A 22,480-nucleotide genomic window follows, 5' to 3' on the forward strand; every position below is an offset into this window, starting at 1 on the left:
CAACTACATTTTAAATACTTTATGTAAAATGGTGAAGAATTATTTTATCTATATATCTGATATATCCATCCAGTTATGGTGAGAACTGAATTTTCCCTAAGATATCAAAACCTTATAAAACTGTTTTAAAAGTTGAATTAACTCAATTGATGATAATTGAGTAACTATCAAAGGCAGTCCTCAAATATTACAAATCAATTCACTATCTATGTGTAAATCATGTTGAGATTCTTATATACATTTTGGGGGTTTATGTCTTTCTTTTGTTTTTTCTCAAATGAAGCCTTTCTGACTAGAATAATTATTCTCTTTTACCCCCCCAAAAAGAACTCTGGTTTTAAACAGGTATTATTAAATCCCACTGAAATAGGCTTCATGCAGATGTATTTGTTAAAACATCCCTTTATTGACTGTGCACAGTTATTAACAATTCACATTTCATTTTATATACTGAGTGGAAGAGCATTTATTCTCTCATTAAAAAATTAAGCCCTTAGGGCAGCAGCACGGATGCAGAGCCTTCCTCCTATAAACGGCACTGTCCAGTGAATGTGAAATGCTTCCACTTTAATACAAAAGGGAAAAATAAATAAAACAAATGGATCTCTCCCCTCTACATCATCCCCTCCTTGCCAATATACTCTTCTTATTTTATAAAATGCCAATAGGTGAACAGTCCCCACATTGGTACTTCCATCAATCAAAAGGATTATCATTTATTTGGCACATGGAGTTCAGAACAATGTTAGGGCTGAGGTGAAGTGACAAAAGGAGTATGAGGCTGTGGTCGTTTCCTCAGAAAGATGCCTTCTGAACGAGGAGGGCATTCACAAAGGTGTTCGTCAACCTTCAGCACCTTGCTGCTCAAGTTTCTGGAGGTGGCTTTCAAGTTTTGAGATGTTTACACGATGCATCATCAGAAACTGGCCATTTAGATGAAAAACAGGGATGTCAAATTTATACCTTTCATACCACGCAGTGTTTTCTGGAAGTGTGATGTCCACCTCCTGTAAAATAAACTGAAATGGAGATAGACTAAAGCCCTACATTTTAGAGAACATGGGAACAACTGCAGTGACAAACTGATCCCCAGACTAGTTCTAATGCAGAGGTTTTTGTTGTTATTTGTTTGAAATCCAAAATGATCTAATGTCCCGATTTCCACAACTTGATTTCAGTATATTCCCTAACTCCCAATTTTGCTACTTTCTGTTATACCTTATGTTATATTCAGCATCCAGTACTGCTCAGTTCTCAATGAAATAAAATATTTTCCAATTGGGAAGCTGCCTGAGAATCAGGACAGACCTGTTTTGGTTCTAAGAATGGGAAAGGTGTCATGGTTTGCTACAGGAAAACATTTCCATGGAAATGACAAAATAAGATAAAAGGGATGGGGACAAAAGTTTAAAGAAAGCATGAATACTATACCTGCTAGTTAACTTTGATCCATATTAAGAGTCAGAGTAAGAAAACCAGTACTGCTCAGAGAAAAACACTTAGAAGTAATGAGTTTTATGGAAATTAGCTCTAAAAATCTCTCTCTGAAGAATAGAAAGTGACTTTTAATGAAAATCATTTAATCTCTTTTCCTAAAGAAAGGAACCAGGCAGATACTTTATACCCCATACACTATCCACTCCATATCCTAAAGTCCCACTGTATTCTACAGGTATCCTCTGCTTTTCAAAAGTTCTTGTTACACCACTTCACCTTTTACAAAAGACCTACATTAGTACTTGTTTTTGCTAACCAGAAGGACTCCAAAGATGATTTTAAATTTTACAAAAAATGGTGAAAAGTGAAAATAGTGTTCAGCCTGTTTTGCAACAAGCCATTAGTGAGGCAAGTGTGTACCATGACCAGCAAGAGTGGCACAGCTGAGCTCTTTCCCTGGGAACTATACTATCTGAGTTATCAAGCCACCCATAGATTTAAACTGTCTGAGCATCTATGCTTTGTATCTATTTATTTTGTGCATCTGTTAGCAAAATGTGTCCTAAGGTACCAGAAATGCCCAAGAGAGGTTATTTTTTGGATCTGGGAACACTCAAGAAAAAATTCCAAATAAATTAATGGTAATTACTTCTGCCCTTTATGCATGAAAGCTTTCATGGGGACTGCTCCACTCTTGGAGAGTGGAGGAAACCTGTATTACCCTGTTTTTATAAGGTTCCAGTACTTCCTTGGCTTCATCACAAAGAGGGCATGGATCCTACAGGAAAAAAAAAAGTCATTAAATCCAAAGAGTTGCATGCAGCTTGACAAAAACCACAAGCAGCAGATTATACTTATACCAGGCTAATTATACTGTTTTATTTCCAAAGCAAAATACTGCCACAGAATCTTATAAATAGCTAGTATTTCATCATAAATGGGCTCTCATATTTTGTGGTTGTTTTGTCATGATTTTTTTCCATAAACAAATCTACCTATCTATTTCTCCATGTATATAATAAATTTAGATGCTTACATTTGTTAGACATATTTACTATGTATATGTATGTGTATATAATATATACATAGACACATATATATGTGTAACAAATGTAAGCATCTTAATTTATTACATATATAGACAGATGGATACATATACACACACACACACACAAAATTTAAATATTTATGGGGAGACTGTGAAAAAGATGGAGTGAAATGGCAAGGTGGAAACATCCTCCCACATACACACCAAGGAAGTAACTACAGCAAATACAAATAAGCCTGAAAAAGACCTGAAGACTGAATAACAGACCATCTATACCTGGGGAAGAAGACCACACAGAGAATGGTAAAGTAGTAGAGCTGTGATGGAGGGGGACCCAAGCCCTTCCCTGATTCCAGCCTCAAGCAGGAGGGAGAGGAATGGAGAGGAGAGAGGATAAGCTCTTAGGAACTCTGCACACCTGGCCCTGGAGATCTGCTGTGGAAAACAAGTCCACATTACACTGGGCTTTGGTGATTAGTAGGGCTGGACACCAGGGAGAGTTGGAGCACTCTGGGAGGCTGAGACTCCTGCCACGTGTGAAGGACAGTCATGCTCTGTTGGTCCTGCTGAGACCCAACACAGAGGTGGCAGTTGGAAAGGTTCACCAGCAGTGGGAAGTATGGGTGGAAGTCAGAGGGAGCTCTCTCTGCAGGAGAAAGGGCAGGTGGACAGCACTTCTCCAGCACTCCCTCAGCCCAACTGCTCAATGCTTGCAGGAGCCAGTCCCAAATGGCCAGAGTGTTCTGCAGATAAAGAAAAGTGTCTCAGCATAACCCGTGACTTCACTGTATCGATTTAAAACATGACACTGTAAAATTTACCTTAGCCTGGTAAAAGGCCCAGCTTATTTTAACCCTACCTATGTGCTCTATTTCCTTCTCTGATCCTAACCAAGTAATCTGCAACCTAGGAAAAACACTAATTTAGTAAGCAAGCCCAACTATAAACAGCCCAAGAAGTTAAGAAGTAAGATTCTTAACTTAATTCAGCAAACAGGCAACAACCCAGCCCACCTTGGGGGCAGGGTAGGCGGTCTTAATTGACATACTCCCAGAGAGAAACTGCTACCTTGAGAAAGAATCAGAGCAGAAAATTTTTTCTATTACTCATCAAAAATGAGCATTCTGGGACTACTCAACAAGTCTGCACCCCTAACCCTTTACCCTCATTCCTGAAAATCCTCAACCATGCATAAAACCCCTAGACAATGAGCCAACCATGGACTCTCTTGTCCCCTCCTGGCATGAGCCGGAAGCTCTGTCCTCTCACTTTATCTCTAAATAAAAGCCTGTACCTTGCTCTCTTACCTTGAGTGTTTGTGAAGCTCATTCTTCAGCTTCATGAACAAGAACCCTGGCATCACTTTGGTCATGGAGATGGTAGCACAGCATGGATAATATAGCCAGTGATTCTGTATCATCCCTGTGTTGACAGATGGTGGCTGCACTATTTAGGCTCAGGACTTAATAATGTGGGTAATTGCTGAACCACTGTTGTATACTTGAGACTAATATAAGATTGTATAGCAACTATACTTCAATAAAAAAATCAGATATTTACATTTATTTTTTGTTACTGGTTCATCTAATTGATATCTGGGAAGATGATTTTTCACTGATCTATAGTCCTAGGACTTTGTGCTTTCTATGTCAAAAGCATCTTTCTGGCCTGGCTGATATCACCAGAATGACTTAAAGTCAGTTGTGACTGGGGGACAGTGAGCTTTGCAAGCCTATTTTTCCTTCTCAGTCCATAGGAATAAATCCATTGAGATGGAGTTAGATAGTGACTGCCCCATCTTTAAAAAGGGAAAAATCTCTATTTACTTTGGGTGATGATTATATCAAACTCTTCAGTGTTTTGCCTGTTTTCTCAATAAAATTGTCAGCAGTGGTTTCCCAAACTAATTCTGTCTGAGGATCAAGGAAACTTAAGTGCCCATTGTTATTTGCACTCTTTAACCACCTACTGGATAAATCTGTTGAGCATGCTATGGATTGTTGGGATTTTAAAGGCTTCTCAGTCCTTCACTCTATGACCAGGGACCAGGTTCTCTTGCATGAGCTCCAAATAGACTCAAGATTACTGATGCTTATATAACACCTGCTTTCTAACATGACAAGAAGAGATGTGTTGTTATGTTAAAGAAGGCCCCTCCTCCAGCTTAACTCACAGCTTGCTGTGAAGTAAAGACCCAGATAACCAAAAGGCATTTTCGCTTCAGAAGGGTCTTTCTGGCCCTAACTTCCAGGTTTACAGAATTAGGTTCGTCATGTGATTATTAGCATTAACCAGTAAGAAACAAATTATGGATAGTCTGGTATTTTAAAGTGACTGTGTTGAAATTTTCTGAGAAAGTTTAAAAAAGTTAACAGAGGATCTTAAAAGCAAAAGCAAAACAAGAAAAAGCTAAATTGCAGAACTACCAACATTTTGCTTTTATATTTAAAAAGTTTAGCAGAGTCTAGATTAGGGTTTTTGTTTAATTTTGTTTTTTTAACATGGAAGTCTGTTCAAATTATCACAGATATATGTATTTTTATGAGGAAGGTTCATTGAATTTTAGAAAGGCCTATGAACCGAAAAAAGGGTCAGACCCATTGGTTTAGACCATTCAAACATCCTTTTCTGGGATTTTCCATGGTGTCAATAGAGCACTTATTTACTCTGAGTTGTAATAGTAGACATTTGTTGGGTTGGTCATCCACCTCCTGCTTTGTAGTAGGTAGTTCCAGCAAGGCTGGAACATTTGATTTAGGCTGAGGCAATCCCTAATGGCTTAGGGATTGACCAATCAGAGCCAGTGGAAACTGAGATGCTTTTGCTGGAGTTTCTGTAGATACCCAATGTGTGAGATCTGGGGTTTCAGATTGCTGCAGTCATCCATGAAAAGAGTCAGTGAGGACAGATTTAACCCAGGGGATGTGGAGCTGAAGAGATTGGTACATGCTTAGTTTCTGATTCAAGTTACTGCGGAACCAGACCAACCCATAAATATCTCTTTTTTGTCTAAGTCACTCTGTGAAGTACTTTCTGTTATTTATAACTGAAAGACAACTGATACTGTACTTTTTCTTTCATTGGATTGTGAACTGAAGATGACTGATATTTGACAGGCTTAATGAACATAAATCAAGGGTTCAATACACATTTTAAGCTGAAAGGAAGATTAGTGTGGTTTTTTTGGGCAAACATATTCAGCCAACTTGGCTATTGCTCATAGTTAGGCTTAGTGAGCAGTTAGTCTTAAGGGATTCTTTTACTTCTGTGCTTAATTCTCACAAGCATCTTTCATATGTAGACATCGATGATGAAATATTTTGTTACATGATTTCCAACAGTGTTGTATATACTTATAGATATGGAAAATATTTAGATTAACTATTGTCAGTAAGAAATTTATTTTAAAAACACTTAAATTTTGTTATTAGATAACCACAGGTATCTTCAAATTACTAAAATGACTGAATCTGAAAAATCTATTAAACAAGAGACCTTTCTTGTTTGAATTACAGTATTATTAATTTAATTCTATTACCCAACCCTCTATTTCTTTCTGATTATAAATCTCACAAAATAATGTTAATGTGCAAAGGAAACTAGCGATGTTCATATAATAAATTTCAGGGGAAAAAGCTCTTAAAAAATTAAACTAGCTTTATGGCTTAAAACTAGTGTTAGGGATAAGAAAGCACATATGGTCAATTCTTTTTATTTGTGGATTCCGTATTTGGGGACTTGCCTATGCTAAAATATACTTGTAACCCAAAATCAATACTTATGGCAGTTCTGCTGTCATTCATGGACATACACATGCACAGAGCAGCGAAAAATTTGAGTTGCCCAAAGACCACCTACCCAGCTGAGGTCAAACAAGACAATGCTCTGCCTTATTTCAGCTCATATATTGTAAACATGTGTCCTTTCCACAATTTATTTAGTGCCACTTCTTCACATTTTTGTGTTTTTGTTGATTTTGCTGTTTAAAATGCTCCCCAAGCATAGTGCTAAAGTGCTGTCTAGTGTTTCTAAGCACAAGAAGGCTGTGATATGCCTTATGGAGAAAATACTGTGTTCAGGCATGTGTTTTATAGATATAGTGCTATTGGTGGTAAGTTCACTGTTAGTGAATCAACAATATATTTTAAATATGCTGTCCTTAACAGAAGCATACATAAAACAAGGTTATGTATTGATTGATTGACAAAAATGTGACCAGAAGTTTATGGGTATCTAGTCCTACATTTCTTCTAGGAGCAATGGTTCAGTATTCCCTAATTCAGCTTTATGGAATGTAAGTATCACAAATAATGAGCATTGATTATATTTTTAAGTGATACATTTGTAAACATCATATTCTAATCTGATAGCTCTTTCTTTCAAGGTAGGGATCAGAAAACTATTAAATATATTACTTTACCCTCTGATAATTGTGAGACAATGAATTATCTGAGTAGGAAACAGTTACTACTTCTGTAACTGAACAGAAAAATTAATGAACAGGTCTGAAAAAAGTTTATTCCATTGCTTTCTTAAATAGACAACTTTCTTAAATAGACAACTTTCTTCATCCAACAATTTTAATACTTTATGTTTTTAAAGTAGCAATTTTACTTTTTCACTCTGTACCTTTGTGAATAAGGTCAGCACAGGCAGAGTAGTCTTGGAGGCATAGAGATTTCTGAGGAGGAGTCGAAAGGAGTATTTGGCAAGTTGCATGCTATTTCTCTGAAACCAGAGCATCTTAATTCTGCCAAAAGAAAAATAGGCCAGTAAATTTATGTGCCCTTGACTTTGCTCTTTATAGTATGAACAGTAAGCTGCAAGCCAATGATGGAGTTTGAAGACTTCAGAGTTTGTTCTTGAGTCCTGGAGTGTCAGACAGGCCCAGATGTTTGGCAGGTCTCCATGACACCCAACAGTCACTGTATTCCAAACAAAACAGAATTTAGAATGGGAAAAAAATGCATATTTATAGATAAGCTGTGTGCCTAACCACTTGGTTTCTGTAAGCAAACTGCATGGATTTATTAATTTAAATACAAAATTAAACTTTACCTTCAGATTTTGCCAACATCCTGATGATTCCCTAAGATGGGGAGGTTTCCTGAGATAGTTCTTATTGGCAGAGATAGCTCATCTTATTGGCAAGCATTCAACTACAGCCATGCACCTTCATTGTAAAGGAAACAACAGGGTAGAGCACAAATCTCCAGCTGCAGATTAAGGCTATCACAAGATCTGTGCATCCTCTGCTGCAAGAGATGGGGAGACGCACAGCTGGGCTTAGAGAGGCTACTGGGGAGTATCAGGCTGAGCTAACTAGTCAGAAACAAAAGTCTACTCAACTTCTTAAGAAGAATTTTAAAAGGAGAGTGACACCATTTTTGAAAACATACACAAGAGTACTGGTGTTTCTATTGGTGATATTCCAGTAAGAACAACTTGGTAATAGCAGCATGTCAAACACTAGGCCTTGAAGCTCCCTCATCCTGCTACTTTGCTCGACATAAGGCACTGTACTTATTCCTAGTTATTCTGCTGAGCCCCCAGCTTTCAAAACACATATGCACTGTTGACTTTCTCATTTAGCTACTCGCAAGATGAATTCATTCCTGGGATCCTTATTTCTTAACTTTTACTCTATCCCTCCAACTTCATCTTTCACTTTTTCCTCCCTTATTTTGGCAAGTTATAGCTATGAAGGTTCTCTTTCTATTCCTTGAATACCCAGAGGTCACTTCTTCATCTGGATCTCTGCATTTGCTGCTCCTTTGCATGAAAAGCTCTTAAGTAGCTTCTCCTCTTTTGACCTGGGATCATGTCACCTCCTTAGAGATGCTTAGTTTAACTACCTTCCCAATGTTGGCCAGCCCACCACTCTCTGTCCGTATAACTTATTACAGTTTTCTTTTATTCCCCACTATCTGGAATTATTTCTTTACCTGCATGTCCCATGTACTACAATGTGAGTTCCAGGGGAGCAGGTACTTGTTCACCCCAGTATCTCTGAGCATCTACTAATAACCTGGCATATAGTAGGTGTTCAAATATTTGTTTGAATGTTGAAAGTTTGGAGTGAACCTTTCTCCTCTTTTTTATTCTCACCTCCAACCCTGCCCAGACATTCAGTGTACACAGTAGTCACTATTTGAGCAGATCTCATATCATAATTAAAGGTTAGTGCCCCTCTGGATGGCCATGAGGTTGTGGGCTAGGGTGCTGTAGCTGGCCCAACCCCTTCACCACCACCTTGACTCTTAGCCTGCTCTGCTTCACAGAGCGGGACAATATTATGTGCTCATCTCCCCTGGAGGCTAGGCTTCTAGTGTAAGTTTAGCTTAAAACTCAGAGAAAGACAAACTCACCAAATGACTTCACTCATTTGTGGAGTATAAAAACAAAGTAAAACTGAAGGAACAAAATAGCAGCAGACTCACAGACATGGAGAAGGGACTACTGGTTACCAAAGGGGAGGGACTGGGGAGGGTGGGTGGGGAAGGAGAAGGGTATTCAGGGGCACTATAATTCTCAATCACAATATAGGTAGGTCATGGGGAAGGTGGTACAGCATGGAGAAGACAAGTAATGACTCTATAGCATCTTATTACACTGATAGATGGTGACTGCAGTGGGGCCGGAGGACAACTTGATAATATGTGTGAATGTGGAAACCATCAAAAGATTGTATGTCAATGATACTTTAATTTAAAAAAAAGATTAGCCTAAAACTCATTTCAAACAGAATGATATGACTTTAGAGAAAAACACCAACCCACATCAAACCAGAGTAAAGACCACAGGACAGAAAGATCAGACTCTGATCTGTGAAAACAATAATCTTCCCTTCACTCTTAACCCTGTAGTCTTCCACTTCTCCTTGGCTCTCCCTGCTACTAAAGGATACTGATAATGCATAAAAAAGGAATGTGCTGAGAACTTTGCAATGATCTGCTACCCAGCATTATTCCAAGGTGGAAAGTGGATCTAAACAATTTCACAATATGCTGAGCGACTCTCAACTAAGTGTTAAGCCCTGGTATACACATTTTCTGTAAATTCAGCAGAATTAACAACTCCACTAGATAAATGTGTTTGGAGACAACAGCTTCTAAACATGATTTTGTCTATACAGGATGTATGTGAGGGAGAAAGTAGAATGTTAGTCATGTTTACACTAGGTAGAAATTTCTGCACCATTGGTTTTCGGAAGGCCCTATGCCAGCAGTGGCACACACTCCTAGGGTGTGGAGTTAAGAAGCTGCACTACATGGAGGAGGAAGAAAATGTAAAAATTAGTCTTGTTAAAGGCAGAAAGACAGTGCTTAGAAATAAGAAGGATCACACCATCTCTGGCAGTGACCTATGACTACAACCAGGACAGTGAACTGCAGCTATATGCTTTTGGGAGCTATATGCTTTTGGTGGAGGGATTTAAGATTTATTGATGTCTGGCTGATCAGGAAAGGAAAACTTACTGCTTTTACCTAGTTAAGTTGAGACTGAGGTGTTAAGGCTTTTAAAATATTCTAGTTCACAATGGAAATCTGTTTCAGTATATCCAACATGAAAAAACACTGCATGTGGTCTTGGCTGTGCCCAAGACAAATAAAACCTGTCATAGTAAACAAAGTCGCTATTCATTCCAGATTTGCTGGAGTATTTGTTCAACCAACCTAAAAAACTAAGTAAAGTCTTCAGTGGTGCTAAAACCATTCTGTTTAAAACCAGTTCTCTTTTCTACTGTTAGTCTCCACTTGTAGTTTTTTTACATTCATTTAATCATTTAAAATGGCACATTTGTTTATTGAGAAATTCATTAGCATTATGCAATTTACTACCTATTTCCCAAATGCCCTAAGGCAAGTACATTTTACATCGTTAAATTAACTTATTTCTTCATAAGCACTGTATTATAAAATCATATTATAGTCTGATATAAAGAAAAAGCTCCCTATACCAATCCTAGGCAAAAATAAGATATTAAGGCTGAAGTTCTGAATGCTGGAGTTCACTTAGTTCTAGATATAAAAAATGAAATGAGAAATGATACACTCCAGTTGGGACTCTATAATATTCTTTAGAATCTTTTACTAACTGTAAACCCTAACAGCATTGCTGTCAGTGTCACATTCACTGAATCATGCATTCTTGAAGTAAAATCTTAATACAGGCTACTCTGTCAATGTGACATTTTCATTAGTTCTATTATTTTTTAACAGTATCTCAGCACTATAAAAAATATTCTAAAAGGCAGTCTCTGCCTGTTAGCTCATGACTGTGAAAGGACAACACCTTTTTGATTATGTCACTGAATTTAGTCATGAACTATGTGTCCTTACTACACACACAAACAGAATTTTATCCTTTGTATTTCGTTATATGCCTCTGTCATATGAGCAAAAAGAGCTGCATTCATAATATCAAAGAAGCACAACTGGGTCACCTTTGTCACAGACCAGAATAAAACAACAACAACAAAAGTGTAAGACTGGATTTAGAATGTGCACAGTCTAACAGTAAAGATGGTGACTCCTGCTGTTTCAAGTCCACTGCTGCTTAGAGGCACGGATCACCCTCAAACAGAATGGGAATGCTGGTTTTTCAACAAAACTGAGGCTGACTTCAGTGGTCTTTATGGTAGAATCAAACACAACACGGGGGGAGGACTGATTGGACCAATTCAGAACCACCTTGAAGCAACATAAGGAAGACAGCTTTATAACATTTTCCCTGCGAAGCACTGAAGGGCATACCATTAAAGCGACTGATTATGATACAGAAAGAAGCCAGGGTCATTTGAGCCTTTATTAAGGATTATTCATTTCTTGCATGAAGAACTGCCCAGGCTATGGCTTCATATCATGTATCTCAGGCTCCTGGATTCTTCAAACACTGTGTGTGTCTGATTAGAAGGGAAATAACATTGTTCTTGCTTGAGTAGAGAAACTGACCTTCACTGACCAGAATTTTTATTCATACAAAGCATCCTTTGGCACACCGAATTTCCAAGCTCACATGATCCATTACCAGCAAGCTGCAGTATTAGTTCATGTGCAAAATAAAAAATTCTGTATAAGCCTAGGTACCGCCTTGGTTATTAACAGGTAATATAGCTTCTTCACAAGAGTATAATGTAAATTTAATGCTGAGCTGACATTAACCAAACACTATTACTGTAGCTTTTGCTGAACCTGTGTTCTATAAAGAGAGGTGCAGAGCTTCCGTTTAATCATCTGTGCCCTGTGAGATGTTAAGTGCTCCATTTCACATTCATTAACATCTAAGCATAATGTTCCTATTTTTACCCAAATGACAAGAAACACATGTATACACACACACACCTCTACTGGGAACAAAACATGTTATTTTAGATGACTGAAAGTTTATATAATGAGGTGAGGTTGCTTTTAGGGGACCCATCTGGGTCACTAGGCTCTCCCTAATCCAGGGAAACGGGGACAAATGATGCCTCCTCTGCTCCTCTGTGCTTTGGGTCAGTCAACTGTCTTCAAACCTCCCTCTCTCCCAAACAAGTAGAAGCCTAGCTTGGGATATTGGGTACAAGTGTGGAGCTAAGAGTGACAAGGAGAGGCAGCCTAAGGGGACATAACCTAAGCTGAAAATTGAGCAGATTCTTTGAAGTGTCGATCTCAAGGGGCTAAGCATGGCTAGCTACAGACAGAAACAGGGAGTGGTGAGTAGAAGGCCTAACCTGGAGTGGGGCCGTCACTGGCATGGGTGGAATCTCAGGTGCTTTTCTAGCACTTCAGCCTAATAGTCATGATACCTGGCCAGGGCGACTCCCTAGGAGGCAGAACCAACTCAAACAAGATATTGCAACAAAGATCCAAAGCTAACCACCCACCCGTGGGCGCACTTGTACACAGCATCAGGCTTAGCGTCATTTTTTTTTTTGGAGGTATAACTGACATAACATTATATTATTAGCTTCAGTTGTACAACACAATGATTCAGTATTTGTATACATTGTGAAAGGGTCACCACAGTTTCAATTTGACCATGCAGTTGGACTGCTGATTTGATCTCACAACATATGAAATGATGAGAAGGCCTACATCATGCCCGGTACTGGGGAGTGAGGAACAGCTCTCACACACATGTCCACCACACCCCCTACAGTTTCCACTTGCAGATTTCAGTGCCAACAGCCTCATTGCATAGGGGCCAGGGAAGCTAGAAGAGCATCAATCCCTGAAAGGAACGACTGGTTACATGAGTGCCTAGAGATTAAACCCCTTTCTATTTCCCTTTAAATCATTATCACGACTGTGGGATTTCCAAGTATCTGGATGTCTCTATTCCACTGTTTGTATTCAGTGGGTGATATGTTAATTTGCATTCAACACACTGCTCTGTGAAAAACTGTGTGAAATGTGGGCCTTGCCTATCCAGTAAGACAACAATTTCACTGAAGATATACAGCATTTACGTATCTACCACTTAGTACATACTCTGTCCTCATATCCCACCCCCTTCAAATTCTCAGTAAAATTAAGACTTTTTTCTTCATTCTGGTGAAGCCCATTTCTTTCTCTCCAAAAAAAAAAACTCTCAGGGAGAGAAATCAACTGCACATGCTAGATACAAGAACAAGAATTACAGAGAGATATACTTCAGTGGATTCAGGAGAAGAGAGTTAAATTCTTAACTGGAACAGTACAACTGTAGGAGAGATTACAACAGGGACATCTAATAGGCAACTTTAAATGTTATAGGAGAAATGAAGAGTATGGTGGGCTGAGACTGGAGGTGGTTTCACAAGAAAAAGATCCTAAATCATGTAGGATTTGTATATGTAGAAAACATGGGAAACATTCCAAAGATGGGCTCAGGCATAAAGATGCTGAGGTAGGAATGCCATAGCCTGTTTGATGGGAGCCACTGAGGATTTTGAACAAGGGAGTGATGAGACAAAATCAGTATTTTAGAATACTGATCTAGCACCATACAGCAGTAGAAAGGAGAATAAAGGGAGGAAAGAATTAGAGGTCAAGACAATCCAGGTGTGGGATGAGATTCATTCATTTATTCATTCCACAATCATGACGTTTTCCATATATAAGCTAATATTTCAGGTTCTGGGTTCATTAGTAAATACGAAAGCAAGGTATCTGCCTTCGGGTCTCTTTAATATCAGACATCAGATAGTAGTCAGTAGATGGGGGGAGCAAAACAAGGAGATGTGATGGCGACTAAGGCAGGTCCCTTAAATAAGGTACTCTGAGCATGCTTCATTTTTGCTGAGACTATGCAAAGGATGAGGCGATGCAAAAATCTGGAGGAGGAGCATTTTGGGGAGAGGAAACAGTAAGTGCAAAGGCTCTGAGGACAACCTGGACTTACTGGAAGAAACGAAAGGGACCATGAGGCTGAAGTACAGTAAATAAGAGGGAAGTGGCAGGAGACAGGGCTCAAAAATGGACTGTGGGGGCCAGATCAGCCAAGGCCTCATGTGGTATGTTTAGGAACTGAGGTTGTAAGTATAATTAGACTTAGAGGAGGGACGTGACATGATCTAATATACAATTTTAAATGATCAACTAGCCTACTGTGTGCATGGATTGTTGGGGGCAAGAGTGGATGCAGAGACCCAGTTAGGGGGCTTCTGCAGGAGTCTGGGTGAGAAAGGATGGCGGTGTGGACCAGGGGAGCAACACGAGTAGGACACATCATTGTACCATTCTCCTACGCATCCAGAAGCCCTGCTGTGTTTGCCTCAGCCTATAGCAAGCTGACAAACGTCAAGTGGAAGGTGAGAGGAATCTTCAGTGTAAGCATTTATTTTAGAATCTTTGGACCTTAGCAGTCAATTGCCAGATCACTGCTTCAGAGGAGTCTACTCAGTAATGGGGTTGGTGCACATGACAATGTCAGGGAAGGGTTTCCAGGAAAACATTCAGCTGAGAGAAACAAAATGAAGATGCTAATCAAGAACAGTAATGTACATTACTATACACTAGCCCTCTAACACCCAGAGGCCCAAAGGGGATTCTGGACTAACTCCTGTTAGTACAATGGGGCTGCATACACTGCACCCCTCCCCTCATCCTCAACCCCAAAGACACTGACTCAGCCTCTGGCCTGGAGCCAGAGAGGCACATTCTGAATTGAGAGTGTGCAACCATGTTCAGAACAATTACAACATAATGGCTGCAAAGCTGTTCCTGAAAGCCAAGAAAACCTGAATAATGTGGTTGGGTTATATCCTACATGAGGGCTTAATAGAGTTTAAAAACCAATTTGAAAATTCCTTCAATCCATAAAGATAGCATTAAGATGAGGGCAAAATCATTCTAGTTCAAGGGATGGGAACAAAGTGCAAAAGGAATTATGAAGGCTGCTTTCCACATTATCCTTCCTAGCCAAAATAACCCATTCCCTTTGAAGATATCACATATTTAATAGTGACCCAGAAAGAAGGCAATTTCATTAATACATCTTAGTCTATTGTACTTAGCTAGTAATGCTGGTTTCCTTGATATTTAAAAAGCACACAATCCCATTTCCAAAACAACTGCAATTCAAAATCCATCCATCGAGGCAATGTCTTCTATTTGTCACTTATACTCCACCTTTCCAATTCCTCTTGCCAAGGAGGCAGTTATTCTCACAACCACAGAGGACCTAAAAGGGTTTCATTAATTTTTTAGGCATTTTGTAGCCTGTAAGTTGGGAACCAACCACTCTTGAAGTCAGGCCCTCAGTTATGTGAGATTTTACAATCCTCCAAATCCTATTCTGTTACTTAAGAGCTATAACTGATAAAATTTCTTAATGTTTTGGAACTGGGAAATGCCTTTGGAGATGCTCTTGCTTATGGATAAAGAAACTAATGTTTAACCAAAGCCTTTCATACTGCCTTTTTCTCTTTTTGTTCATTTCTGTATATTTTCTCCTTGAACAATGCCCTATTTTTACACATAATGAGACCAGCACAGAATTTTCAGAACTAGAAGGGGATCGCCAAGTTCAACCCCCTTTTTCCCAAAGAAATCTCAAAAAGCTTTATATATTAATCCTCAGAGTATATCAAATAACAGATACTTCATTTTGTTTAAGGCTTAATTTAAAGAAGGAGAGAATGAGGAAACTCTCAGCTTCGGATGGCAGGTTTCTTTTCCTTAGAGAATGAGGTTCTGATCTCCAAATCTAAGAAGATTCAGATTAACTTTGTTTTTGAACCTGGAGAAACAGAACTGAATTTAGATCTCTTTTTATGTCTTATGTCCTAAGATGACACAGGTGAGTGAATTTCTTTTAAACAATAGTATCCTTTCTCTTGGCTTACTGGAAGAACTACATGTTTTAAGAAGTCACGTGTTAAAAAAAAATTAATCTCATGTCATTTTTCTGACTAAACGAGGAGCCATTTTCCTATTATTTCATGATCAACATGAAAACGTACAGAAACAATGAGAGGAAGCTCATTTGTTTCCAGAAGTAACATTCTGGTTTCTGTTACAATCCCATTGGCAACAGAAGGAAGCAGCATATACCACATGCCTGCCCTATGACAACACAAAAAGCTGTCAACTTTGAGGTCCTCTGGAATGTTAGTAAAGTTAAAAAGATGATTGTGGCTTTCTTTCAGTATTATTTTAGCAAACTACCTGAAAATAGTGACCATACATAGGTCCTCTATCCTTAAGGCAGGACCAAAGTAAGATGTTGAGGCCCTCGGTAAGCTAATAATGTGGTATACTTTCAAATGGATGGTCTTCAAATATTGGCTCAATGGGTGCTTTGAGTAGAGCATGGCAGTTCTCAGAGGAAGGGTGGACACAGGGCTGGTGGAGCCTTTTGGCTTACATATTTCATTTAGCACAATAAAGGAAGGCCCTGCAAAGTGACCAGGCCAGATCACCTTAGAAGAAAGTTTGGTGAGTATGTATTAACTTTCAAATATGTCCTTCCCTACTCCAAGCTGTTTATCAAGGCATTAGTAACTGCAGCATTTATAACTGCATCTAGTAACCCCTTGAAAGGTTAGTATTTTTATATCCTTTTCTCTACCTTGTTGCATTCCCAATAATGTTTTCATACTCGTTATAGCACCAGCCTCCCTTCAGGAACACTGTCTTTTCATTTCCATAGCATGTACTAAGTGTCTGCATTGTGCCTGGCACTGTGCCAGTTATTAGAAATATAAAAGTGATTAAGATACTTACCCTGCCCTTAAGGACCTCACACCTTGGGTAGGAGAAAGATTTACAAACAAATAATTCTGTACCACAGTGATGAGGTCTATAGCAGTAAAATGAGTATTGCTAGATATTTACTAGTAAAAGGCTCTGAAATCCTTGGAGATAGATACTTCCTTAAAATAGAAGGTATTTTGAGTTTTGCCTCTACCTCTGAAAACCTCATCTTCGGAAAGGACTGGACTAAAAAAGAGAATAATGCTTTCGTGCTTCTAGTTTCCCATGGCTGTAACTGGGTTGGGGAGTTGGGGATGTGGAATAATACTCAAGCAAAACTTAGCCAAAACCTTTCATTTTATATATTCTTCCTCACATGACTGTGTCTCTCAAACTTGCTATGTGATACCAGGATACTAAGGAAACTCACCTAGTTCCTGCTACCTGTGTAGCTATACATCCCTGGATCCAGATGGTTTCTTCTCTTCAAAATAATTGCAAACAAGATTAAAACTGCATGGAGGAACTATTCCAGCTGGCTTTTGGCTTCCTCTGATGTACACTCCTTGAATAAAGCAGAGGCAAATTGGATTTAAAATAAGAAACATAAAAACCTTACTACTTGTACCAGATCACCTCAAGGTCTTGCTGTGTGTGAAATCCCAAGCCTTGGCATTAGAGTGAGTGAATCTATCAACTACCTAGAGTGTGTACGTTATGAAATACAAAAACTTTAATAAAAAAACCCACTTATTTTGAAGGCATATCTTCACATTGCCTTTGACTTAAGGGTACAATAGAGCCAGGCATCTGGAATAAAATAGAAATACAGTCCAATAAATTCTCAGGTTGGAAAAATCCTCATTTCTATTACCTTACCTGCCATCAATCTATCTAAATAAAACCACATAGCCACATTTTCCTCTGGTGAAGGAGACAAAAAAATATTGATTCTTCCTTGGCAGGCAGCTTCTACTGACCACAGCAAGCATGAAGAAAGAAAATCCAGGCAATCTGTCTGTCTGAAACATCAGCTTCACCAATCTGAATTTTTTTAACAGGACCTTTCTGATTCCAGGCAATTCGTCAGCAGAGCAGAACCCAGGTTATTAGGCTATGACCTTTCACACAGAACAATGATTAGTTCTGCCTTACCCCAACATTACTATAATAACTCACTGTTTCTAGGGTACCTCTTTTTCCAAGTATTTTAAATTTCAATGTATATGGCTCCAGATTTTGGTAGAGAGTTCATATGCATTTTCATAAGCTATTCCTTAGATAATTATGAAGTGAGAAGAGCATGGCGTCTGATTGCTACCTCAACTTGTACAGTGTCATTGGCATTGAAACATGGCTATAGTGGCTGCATAACCAAAGAAATGTGTAGTTGCAGGAGCCTGCTAATGTGTGTTGGTAAATGTGCTAGGAAGTGTTGGCAGTATAACAGATCTTAGATGCTGTCCTTGTCCGGGAGGATCCGAGAATCTTGGGTCAAGCTGAGCCACACTGTAAATTTTTTTAAGAAAGTGTTCTGAAATATAATGTATTATATAAAATACTTTCTATTAATAAAGAATAATAAAAATCACCCAGGCAAAAAACCCTCCTGTTCTTTAACGGAACAGCCTTAGAAATAGACACTTGCCTACTCATTGTTAATAACAATTTCGGTGCAACTTTTCTACCTCTGGACTTATTAAAAAATTGTATGAGCTGATATTTGTCAGGGGTGACTGACAAGACTAAGTATTTATGGAGAATTGTACAGTCTTTGATTTATTCTCTCATTCTTCAGCACCCAGAGGGCTGCTTTTGCCTGATGAAGCCCAAGAGCAGGTCCAGAAATTCCCCGGGACTCACAGTGTTTCTACTGCACCTTTTAACCTTTTTCACCCCCAAGAAAGGTCAACATGACTGCTCAAAAATTATATAAAAAGGCAGCCAATTGAGATTATATTATCACTTCATATAATTCAATTAAACCTAGAACGGGTCATCTATGAATCATGAAGAAGCATGAAGTTGAGATGTTTTTTGCTTTCTCTTGAAAAGATGCGTGCGTTATATTGTTCACTTCCCAACACACACACAGACGCTTATAATCTCCCCGCGGTGGCGCAAGGATTTCTGGCCCCCGGTTTAATTACATTCTAACAACAAGCGAAATCGGCAGGGTGCGACGCAGCAACGAGTTCGCGGGGCCCGCCTCCCACCCGCGCACCATCTCGGGGCGGGGGACGCGAGCGCCCACCAGCCTGCGCCAGGCCGCCGGCACCCACCTGAGCCTCCCGCCGCCCACGGCGCCGCCTTCGCCGCGCACCCGGCACTTCCGCTCGAGGCCGCCCGCCCCGCTCCCCGCCCCGTGCACTTCCGCCCCGGCGGCCCGCCGCTCGGTGGGTCTTCTTGCATCTCACATCCCAGCGGACGGCCGCTTAAGAGTGGCCGCCGCGGTGGCCACGCCTGGGCCTTCAAGAGCGCAGAAAGAGGTGCAAAAATTAAGGACGAAGTGTTAAAAAAAATTTTTTTTTAAGCCACAGAAAAGTGACCCTGCCTGTTCGGGAACCATATAATGAGTCTCGTGTGTGGGAGCCAACCTTCTGAGAATGCAACCCGAGCCATTTTAATCTTTCCCTGCATGCTCCCTCCGTCCCTCCCTCCCTTCCTTCCTCCCTTCTTTCCTTCTTCCTCCCTCCCTCCCTTCCTAACGAGATGATGAATGAAATTGGAAGCTCTGTCCTTTTCAAACTTAAAGTTTCACAGGCAAGTCAGACATCAGGAAATTTCCCTTTAGATAGGTCATGCATGCACTGAGCTAAGTGCTTTGAAAGGGAAGGATAATGGACCTATGAAAAGATGGTGTGATCCGGTTGAAGAGGTAGCTTTTGTGCTGGAATGTGGAGGGCGCCACTGGGCAAGAACAGAGCTCTCCAGGTCTAAGGAAAATGTAGGACTGGAGGGAACCAAGCATGGGCAATGCGCAAAAGACTGGTGTGGCCCAGGCACAGAGGAAGTGGGGAGAGAAGTGGAAACAGGTTGAAGAAGGAAGGCAGGACCCAGGCCAAACAGGGCTGGTTTGTGCTAAGTACAGCTAAAGGAATTTTTGTTTTACTTTGTTTCTGTTTGTGTGTGGGAAGGGGGTTGATCAGAGACTTTCCATTTTGAAAGGATCAGTCAACTCCTGGAAGGAGATGAGAGGGGACAGGGGTTAGAGTACAAAGCAGGGAAGGCTGGAGGCCACTAAGTAGTTCAGGGGTGAGATGTGTAGGCTTGAATGGTGGTACTGTAAATAGTGGAGAAATGATGGCTAATAATAGTAATACCCATAGCTAACATTTTTTGATTGCTCACCATCAGCTTTACACTCATTAACTTGTTTAATCCTGAGAACAATCCTGTTAAGTACTATTAGTACCATTTTACAGATGAAGAAGTGGAGGCTTAATAACTTGCCCTAATTCTCAGAGCTAGAAAATTCCATTTCATTCTCTCTGATGCCAGTGTCCATGAGCTTATTCAATATGTATTCCGTGATTTCTAAAGAGATACAAAGTAAACCAAGGTCAGGAATGAATCCCCTAAACAACCACATTGATTATATGTTACTGTTGTAGAACACATCTAGAAAGTAGTTTTTAAATTCTTACCACTTCAGCATTTGCTGATAGCAAAAGAGGGGATTTTGTGACAGTCAACAGATTACTTATGAGTATTTTTGAGTTGATACACTGATAAGACAATCTAATCTTTTTGGGGAAAAAAAGGTTAATTGAGAAAGTATACTTTACTTAACAGTTATTGATATAATATCTTTAATAAAGTTATCTTGGGTCTAGTTATAAACACCTTTGGTAGAGCATGTGTACTCACATAAATGATAGAAAAGTTTCCTAGAAATACAACTCCAGACCAGCTTCCAAATCTAATGTCTTGTTGGAAAATGAAGTAAATTGAATTTATGAAACCTGATTTCATCCACTAAAGGAGAAGAATGACTTTACCAAAGGCCAACAGTAGAGGCTTTTAGCATTGTTTATGGGTAAATTTATCCAAGGAGCCAAAAATTAACAAAACTTTCAGAATTTGAGTTTGATTAGTAACAATTTCTTGGGTGTTTAGGTGGTACCATAAGACTTGGTACCTCTCCACATGACTGTTTTGGTTGAGGTCAGAAGTCTCATGAAATGGCTGGGAATCCTGAAGAATTCACTGTGATAGATACCCAGTCCCTGGGAATGCTTGGTGCTTGCCATGAGCCCATGAGACCAGTTCAGCCTCTAGGTACAGGACTCAGTGCTGGGCTTATGAGCTGTGCTTGGGAAAATGTCTGGATTCTAAACAGGAAAAATATTGTCTCCAACATAAAAAAAGAAAACTGCCAAAACCAAATTAATAAACATTTCTTAAATGGTCACAGAATATAATACTGTTTCAGCTTCATTAATTGCTGGATTCAGTGTTCATAACAATTTCATTGTATTTGAAATCAGTTTTTAGATGAGATGCTCTTCCCGAGTGAGAGTTCTTAAATATACATGATGATTGCTGAGAAATGAGAGCATATTTTAAATTATTTCCTTTAGCCAAATAATTCCAAAAGCAAAACTTACAAAATCCTTTGTAGCAGAACTATTAAATGTGAGATATGAATACATTTTAATAATTCAAGTGATCTGAAAGTGTGTTGAGAATAAGAATGCCCTAGTATAACCATGGGTCTTGTACAATTTTGTTCCCTCAAAACATGCATGTTGTCACATGCGTTTGACCTATATCTTGTCCTCTGGATCTGGACCCCAGTTCCAAGCTTTGCCCTGGGAATCCGGGTAGGACTGATGCAAGGATCTCTGTTCTGGGATGTCAGTTCAGAACTCATCTGGATTGAGTTCTCTTAGATCTCAAGGCCCTGCCAGCTTGGTGGTCAGTTCTGAGGCTGAAGACTACTCTGGAGAAAGCCTGCTGGTATAGTCTGGTCTGCAATCCCTGAGATATTGCCAAGGGTACTTTAGAGGACACGTTGCTTGCTCTTTCAGAGATGCTCTGGAGGCAGACTTCCCCCAAGGCCTCCTAACGGCTGGATGTAGGGTGTGGAGGGAGGCGTCTTTGCTCCAGCTCCCCTGGCTTTGCCTCTCGGAGAGCAGGAGTAAAGAAACGGCTTTTGATGTCAATGCTTTCCCTTGAGAATACCTTAGAAAAATAATACATGTCCTGACAGGTAGTGAGTGTCCTGTCAACTCTGGTTTACACTAACTGCCTCTGTGCTGACACTCAAATAACCTGCAATCTGAACTTTAACTAGGAGGGACAGTCCCAGTAATTGCCACAACTAGGTGATGCAATCGTTATGGTGTAGGTATTTGGAAACCTGGTAGGTTTTCTTTCCTGTTTTTTTCCTGGTCTTTACAGTGAGCTTACTTGTTTATCTCATGACTGTCTCATCCTCAGTACTGCAAACTGCAGGAAATTTATCTGTAAGGGCCAGATAGTGTGTTAAGTTTAAGGTCATGGAGAAAAACAATGGCAACCTCCCAAAGAAAAGACAGGCTTCTGGGTCTGGATGTGGTAGGTCAGCAGGGTTATTGTTGACTCCCCCAGGCCAACTATTACAGGAAACAGAATTATAAGACTGTCTTACCAGGGGAGAATGGACCTCAGAAGCCTGATTTGTCTACCACCCTGGACATTTAAAAAGATCTCTGCTCTTCTGCTAGACATTCAGAGGAGAATGAGGAAAATCTTAAAAGGAGAAAAATGTTTATTTTGTTTTAAGGCTTGCTCAGTAATCCACTTATGCCATTTACATTAGTTAAAGAAACTTTCCATGTAAACATCA

General features: G+C 39.6%; 1 protein-coding gene across 2 annotated transcripts; it reads right to left on the reverse strand.

The window, feature by feature from the left end:
* Window positions 1-696: 696 nt before the first annotated feature.
* Window positions 697-19,015, reverse strand: C14H5orf63 (chromosome 14 C5orf63 homolog). 2 transcript variants are annotated; one of them, XM_073221516.1, is made up of 5 exons: window positions 18,930-19,015; window positions 17,078-17,212; window positions 7,115-7,235; window positions 2,159-2,215; window positions 697-1,007 (listed from the first exon to the last, which is right to left on the reverse strand). In XM_073221516.1, exons 3-5 carry the CDS (start codon window positions 7,226-7,228, stop codon window positions 843-845), a joined length of 336 nt encoding a protein of 111 aa, XP_073077617.1. In that variant the 5' UTR covers window positions 7,229-7,235; window positions 17,078-17,212; window positions 18,930-19,015; the 3' UTR covers window positions 697-842. The 2 variants fall into 2 exon arrangements, with proteins under 2 accessions (XP_073077617.1, XP_036872204.1); XM_037016309.2 differs by having other exon boundaries at window positions 697-1,019.
* Window positions 19,016-22,480: the final 3,465 nt, after the last annotated feature.

The sequence above is a fragment of the Manis javanica genome, chromosome 14 (assembly GCF_040802235.1).
Source record: "Manis javanica isolate MJ-LG chromosome 14, MJ_LKY, whole genome shotgun sequence".
NCBI lineage: Eukaryota > Metazoa > Chordata > Mammalia > Pholidota > Manidae > Manis > Manis javanica.

What these genes read in the sequence shown, in the direction of transcription:
- C14H5orf63 (XM_037016309.2), bottom strand. Translation starts at nt 7,228, where the DNA reads ATGCTCTGGTTTCAGAGAAATAGCATGCAACTTGCCAAATACTCCTTT. An exon ending in TGCTGACCTTATTCACAAAG is followed by an intron (nt 2,216 to 7,114) that starts GTACAGAGTGAA and finishes TTTTTCCTGTAG; the next exon opens with GATCCATGCCCTCTTTGTGA. An exon ending in TGGAACCTTATAAAAACAGG is followed by an intron (nt 1,020 to 2,158) that starts GTAATACAGGTT and finishes TCTCCATTTCAG; the next exon opens with TTTATTTTACAGGAGGTGGA.